Source organism: Clytia hemisphaerica, unplaced genomic scaffold (assembly GCF_902728285.1).
Source record: "Clytia hemisphaerica strain Z4C2 unplaced genomic scaffold, Clytia hemisphaerica genome assembly, whole genome shotgun sequence".
NCBI classification, from domain to species: domain Eukaryota; kingdom Metazoa; phylum Cnidaria; class Hydrozoa; order Leptothecata; family Clytiidae; genus Clytia; species Clytia hemisphaerica.
Window position 1 is genome coordinate 82,532 of NW_027103355.1, and position 7,128 is coordinate 89,659.

At 33.4% G+C, this 7,128-nt stretch overlaps 1 protein-coding gene across 1 annotated transcript; it reads left to right on the forward strand.

Moving 5' to 3' along the window:
• The first annotated feature begins 416 nt into the window (after window positions 1-416).
• On the forward strand, window positions 417-3,301 carry LOC136820925 (uncharacterized). Its single transcript, XM_067077164.1, has 2 exons — window positions 417-1,846; window positions 2,637-3,301. The coding sequence occupies exons 1-2, from the start codon at window positions 496-498 to the stop codon at window positions 3,299-3,301; spliced, it is 2,016 nt and encodes a 671-aa protein (XP_066933265.1). The 5' UTR covers window positions 417-495.
• The last annotated feature ends 3,827 nt before the right edge of the window (window positions 3,302-7,128 follow it).

Genomic DNA, 7,128 nt, shown 5'->3' on the forward strand with positions numbered 1-7,128 from the left:
AAGAGAGCACGCACATTATTAACGCCTACATGTCATCTCCAGTACATTTTAGATTATTCATTGAAAATAGATTACAATATAGCCATTTTTCATGTCTCGATTATTCAATTCCGAATAAAAGACATTAAGGGAATAAAAAGAGAAACACCTGGGTAATCTAGTTAAAAAAAACGAAAGTAAATGGTAGACAAAGTAACGAGCCAAGGTAATTCGAGATTAGCGTACCACTATGAAAGAAACGGCCTCCGGCGGTCGATAATTTAATAAATGTTAATAAGAAAAACGAGAGACTAAAGGTGTTAAAGCTGCTGTCTCAGAGTTCCCAAGAATTTCCAGAATTCTTGTTTCTTACTATTCAACAAAGAAAGGAACGTGGAAAGGAAATTCGAAAAAGAAGAATAATTTTACTAAATCATTACTTTCTTTAGGAAAAAATTGAGGCTCAATTTTAGATATCACAACACAATTCGACGAATAAAAGGAATATAAACCAACATGAATAGTTTTATGATTTTGATATTATTTGTTTTTCCTACCATCAAACCACAATGCGACTATGATGATCAATACCAATTGTATGTGATTGGTATTTATTCTGCATGCTATAATGAAACAAACCGAACACAACTTCATCACCTCGCTGAGGCTTTAGACAAAAGCATCAAGTTCATGTGGGAATACGAATCCTTTTTAACTTTCCCTTATAACTATAAATACATTTCAATAGATGTTTGTGATGATTTTAATATTCTTCCAAAGATCGTTGAATCTATATACTTGAATGAATCACTTCACTACAATACGTGGTCTGAAAAGCTGAACAAATCGTACAGCTTATCATCAGTCATTGCAATTTACGCAGAAGGACCAGCAGAGATGATGAATTATCTGGACGCTAGTTTTCATGATGACATCAGGTTTACAGGAAGATACGTCTCTTACAATTCTTCTATTGACCATGAGCTGTACGACATTTACGCTACTATTCTCCATTATATAATCACGCATCGTTTAGAATTGGAGCATCTCGTTATATTCAAAGTTCAACCGTTCATGATGAACCCTCTTTTTGAAATTTTGAAATATAAAGCCCTGCAATCAAAACTTTGTGTCCATTGGAAAGAAATTGACAAGTCTTGGGATATAAATCAGGAAGATTACTTCACTCCAAAATGGTTCAAGAAAAACAAACCAGCAGTGCTTACTATGGGTGATAAATATGGACAAATTTCAATCGTCGAACAATTAGCGATATTAATGGAGAAGGAAAGTTTGACAATTCCGATATTGGTTGAAGGGTTTATTAATTATATTTCTGAGATAGATAGAAAAAACTTGCCAAAAAACTTTGATTGCTTTAAAAATATCAAATCTTCATTCATAACTGTAGATTTTTATACTTTTTCTATGATGGAAAGGCTCTGGGGATTCGAATCGCAAATGTTTAAAAGTTTATCCTTACACATTAACAAAACTGCTCAGGTTAGTCAACGATATTCATTGGAGCTATCGCTATTTCATTCCTGGATTTTCGATTTCCAACGATTTGATAAATGTGGTTGTTCTATTAACTACGAATGCATTCAAAATACAATTCGGAAAAGAGCTTTCGAAGTAGATGACTTGAAAAGCTTTCGAAACCCTATATCACAACATAATTTCGTAACTGTTACATTGTCAGACACAAGGATACCAATAAGCCAAACTTATGGATATAACTGTCGGAAAAGTACTGAAAGGATAGAACTTTATGAATACGTTTTAATGAGAGATCGGTCAAAGTACCATGATGCAAACCAATGTACTTATAACCAAAACAACACAGTGAATGGATTATGTTGGAAAGGTGATGAGACTATTTTTTGTTTTTTATTCTTTACTTTCTACATCGGGGTTTTTCATAGAATTTTATGGCAACTAATACAGAAATTGCACTTATTTTATGTGACTGCGCTTTAATGAGATTATTATTTATGATTTCATTTAAAGTCAATCGCCTGGAAGAGAAGGAGAAGACTCGGAAAGTCTTGGGAGTTTAACCCTATTCAACCTAGGCTTTTAGGGGCGGTTCAGAACTAGGGGGGGGGGCTTTTCCTGTGCCACCCCTTAACTTTTGATCTAGTGGGCCTTTTTGGATGAAATTTGGCACACAAAACCCTTGACACAGAAGGTAACTTTTGACAAAAAAATTTTTTGATGACGTCACTCATCATGCCCAAAGTGAGCAAAAACCGAAAATTTCCTTTGTTCTTATAAATAGCTATTGTATTCTAACAAAAGCTTTAGAAAAAAATTGCCTGAGTTTAAAATGCTTATTTTATCCTAAATATTCAATAAATTACGGTTTAAACGATATATTTGACATTAAAAATCAATTTGTATTGGAAAAGTGTCAATTTTTTTGACACCTTACTGTCAGAAATGTCATCATGCTCAAGGTGTGAAAATTTTTAGGTGTCAAATTTTTTTTTATATTGAAGCTAAATAAAAGTTAGGAATTTACAGAAAATTTCACGGCAAAAGCTCTATCATTTCAAGAGCTATTACCAATAGTTTGACCTCCGAACAGAAAGAGCCCCCCCCCCTAGGCCGAATAGGGTTAAAGATTTGATTACTCTAATTAATTAATGTTATAGGAATACCTGACGTGGAAACCAGTCACTGTTCAGCTTCAAATTGTGCGCCAGGTTTCTACAGATCGTATGAGAAAATTGAACATGGTTTCTCTTGGATATGCGTTCGTTGCCTGAAGAACCATCACAAACCCGACTTTGGAAACCATTTATGTTATCCATGTGAAGGACGACTTTCGATAGACAACGGAGAAAGAACGGCGTGTGTAGATCCTTACACAAATATATTCGTCAGCTATCAGTCAAAAGAATTCCATATCATTGGAGTTATCTCACTGGTTGGATCATTGACTGCCATACTAACTTTGATAACCTTCATAATCAAAAGAAACACACCTATTGTTACGACATCAGATTTCAAAGTTTCAACTTTGCATATATCTATTCAGGTAGTAACAATGATCATCACCCCCTTTTTATACTTTATGAATCATATTTGCATTTGGAAACCATTAGTTTTCACCACCTTATACACCCTCAACATTGGCATTGTTTTCACCAAGTCACAAAAGCTTCTACAAGCATTTCTTTGCAAGGTAAAACTTACAGCCGAGGAAGCCAAACGCACAGTAATGGCTCAGATTTTGACTGTTTTGTCATTTTTTTCTAGTCTCCGTCAACGCTGTATACTTCGTCTGCCTTTATCAACAACAAGTAACCATTCTTGAATTCGAGGATCCTCAGGGAATGACAAGAGAGTATGTATGCAATACCTATTTTCACAGCAATGCTATAATGATCGTAATTGCAGTAATCCAACTAATGTGCACGATACAAGCTTTTCGAGGACGACATCTTCCGAGTGTCATGAACGACGGTGTCGTTTTGATGTTTACCACACTCATATTGACCGCTTCATTTGTTGTTTGCTTCACCATCGTTCCTTTTCAAAGGCCAATCGAGAAAGAAATTTCACAATGTATCGCGATTTTGGCCAATACCATGGTCATCACATTCCTCATGTACGGACAAAAGGCGTACCGTATTCTGTTTCATCCGGAACAAAACACAAGAGCGTATTTCCGCAATCAGTGTTTGACAGAGATGAGGCAAGACATCAATCAAAGAATCGAGATGAGATAGTGAATATGTTAGTTATGAAACACTTAAGTATTATTTAATTACTAGAACATTGTGTCGTGTAAAGGGACTGATTTGACTTAAAAAAGATTGATTGAACGAAAATCACTTGCGAACTCCTGAGAGCCGAAATTCTATCAGAACCGCACCCTATTTTGAGAATATCTACCAATCAGATTCAAGAAGTGAAGACCCATTGTTGTTATAAACCAATCCGATCCAAACACACACCTAGCACGAACAATAACTATTATCTACACTTATTGTAATATTAATTAGCAGAACTAAAGCTAAAATGTACTTATTTAAACTAAATAAGCTAAATAAATAAGCTAAAATGTATTTAAACTGAGGTTTTTGGAATTGTAACAGAGTATTGTAGTTTTATCATCTTAGGATGGACATAGAGCTGTAAATTAGAGAAAGATATACTTTTGATTATAATATTAATTAGCAGAACTAAAGCTAAAATGTACTTATTTAAACTAAATAAGCTAAATAAATAAGCTAAAATGTATTTAAACTGAGGTTTTTGGAATTGTAACAGAGTATTATAGTTTTATTATCTTAGGATGGACATAGAGTTGTAAATTAGAGAAAGATATAATCTTAATTATAATATTAATTAGCAGAACTAAAGCCAAAATGTATTTAAACTAAATAAGCTAAATAAATAAACTAAAATGTATTTAGACTGAGGTTTTTGGAATTGTAACAGAGTATTGTAGCTTTATCATCTTAGGATGGACATAGAGCTGTAAATTAGAGAAAGATATAATTTTAATTATAATATTAATTAGCAGAACTAAAGCTAAAATGTATTTAAACTGAGGTTTTTGGAATTGTAACAGAGTATTTTAGTTTTATCATCTAAGATGGACATAGAGTTGTAAATTAGAGAAGGATATAATATATAAGATATGATTATGGCAATAGATATAAATTAAGGAATCATTTTAAGAAGATGTTAAATTGGGAGAAAAGGATTTCTTCTTTCTTTATCTTATTAAGGTAAGCTTAATCTCTAGGAAGCAAGCTCTATAAGTCAAACTTTATGAACTGATCTATTCTCTAGTTTTCTTATCTTTGCATATTTCGAACACATTTTCAAAAAGCACCACAGAATTACGTGTATCCATACCAGGGGATATACCACAATTGGTTCCTTTAGCTGGAAAGTAGTGTTAAATTCTCTCTGTAATTCGGATATTTCTCTAATTCGAAGAAATTTCTTGGTCCCTTGAAGATAGAGTTAGAGAGAGTCGACAGAACTAACTTTTGTGAATCAGCTTTAAAGAATTCTCTCTTCAAAAGTGTGTACAGTAATTTTCACACGTTGATTTTCCTTCACGAATACAATTTATGTATGAGGTATCATTTGCCTTTTTAATAAATACTAGCCGGTTAAGCTGTAGCAGAACGCACTAAAAGTTCTTTGGATGTTGAAGAGGTTGAAGCTGGCTTAAAAAAAACGATTAAATTAAAAAAAAATCTCTTCAAAGTTTGACTCTAGCCCTCCCGCCCGGAGATCTTTTTTTCGCTTCGCTCGCATTAAATACACTGTCCAGTTCTTGATAGTTTGAAAAAATTGTATGTCATGGTAAAGATGAGTGAAATGTAGAAATGGCAATTCTTCGAGAAAAGCTTTTCTTTGTTTTATCAGATCTAAAAAAATAAATAAGTCAATTCTAAATAACTTTTTTAAACCCTGGTCATAACTTACACCGTTTTTAACAGTATCCTGAGTATCAACAACTTGAATGTTATTATATAAAGAAAGAGGTGGACTAATCTCTAGTCTACACAATAGACAGCTCCAGGCTTTCAGGCCTTACTCTTCTTGGTCTATAGGCACTGCTATAGGCGGCCACTAGTGAACCCCACCGGGAATTGCTTATTAATAGGTTTAAACATAATAGACAACTTTCACAAAAGATGTTTGTCAATAGAGATTTCCAATGAAAGAATGTTTTTTAAAAACAGCTGATTGGCTTAGGTTTCGAAACTCTGTATTGTTTTATTAAAACCTCAGTGCGCATGCGATTTATCCGAAGAATTTCAATATTTAAAACAAGAGCAGTGCTTATATCCCGAAGAGTAGGAGTGTAAAATCGTATTCATTATTCATATGACGTAGCCTATTTTTTCTCTTGCTTTTTATCGCCCTTTGAATGATGTTGTTGTCCCACAACAATATTGTACGTATCTGATGACATAATAATTTTGGAGCCTGAAATGTGTGAAGGATTACTGTTCATTTGTAACATTAGTACCCCATCAATTTTCTAGTAAGTAGAGGTTCAAGCTAAAAAACTTGGGCAAACAAGGAATTCCATTCTATTTTCATTCACCCTGTTGAATTCGACAGATCCACGTTTTAAAACTACAACAGATTTTTTTGCCTCCTCAAAAGCTTTTAAGTTTTTTCCGAATATCATTTATTTGATCGGCTGGGAAAGGGTAAATCTAGGGTAAATGTCGAGAAATGACAAAGCTCGAGGAAATAGTATCTGGGCTTAACTCGTACTTAGATTACATAAATATCTTGAAAAATTCTAAAAAATTCCGTCCAACTATCTCCACTAACAGGAGGGGGGGGGTCGGTACTAAAATCTCAGACATCATGACATTTTGTGACGTGGTGGTACTGCAAAAAAGCTCAAAAATAATTTTAGTACCATGTGTACTAAAATACCAAAAAGGGTGGTCCCTTAAAGAAATTTTTGAAAAATCTTAGTATTTTGTTCTAAAATCAGCCAAAATGGAGCATTTTTTTAACAATTTTGGAAAAAATTTTCTTTTTTTTTTACAGGAATTTTCGAAAAAATCTTCAGAAATCTTTCAGAATTTTTCCAATTTTTTAAATATTTTTTAAAAATATTTTTATGTACAGTTCAGCACAGTTTAGTAATAAAATTATATTATTTTGCAGATTAATGCACTAAATTTGACTAGGTTTTTAACAATGACCCAATTTTGGTAAATTTAAAGCCGTAAAAGGGCAAAAAATGGGTAGTATCGATGTTAAATTGCTCAAAATAATTTTAGTACATGTGTACTAAAATAACATTTTCGAAAAATAGGTGGGGGTATGTCAAAAATTAGTGAAAACCCTTTTAGTACTCATGTATGTCTTACATTTTAGTACTGACCCCCCCCCCCCCTGGTCACTAAGGAGATATGAGATCACTGGTAGGCAACATTATGCATTTGCCTCCTCCTTGCCAGGATTGCTCAGCATGGTGTACTACGTATTAGTTATCGAATAGTCCAGAGTGCGATATGAGATTTATTTTTCGAGTTTCTACTCCTTATTTTAAAATAATAGTAAAAATAAAAGAGCGAGAATTAAATTCAGGAAAACACCGATTTGACTCTGTCGCCAGCCTTCTACCATTTTGACGTTTTTTATATA

What these genes read in the sequence shown, in the direction of transcription:
- LOC136820925 (XM_067077164.1), top strand. Translation starts at nt 496, where the DNA reads ATGAATAGTTTTATGATTTTGATATTATTTGTTTTTCCTACCATCAAA. An exon ending in GAATGGATTATGTTGGAAAG is followed by an intron (nt 1,847 to 2,636) that starts GTGATGAGACTA and finishes TTAATGTTATAG; the next exon opens with GAATACCTGACGTGGAAACC.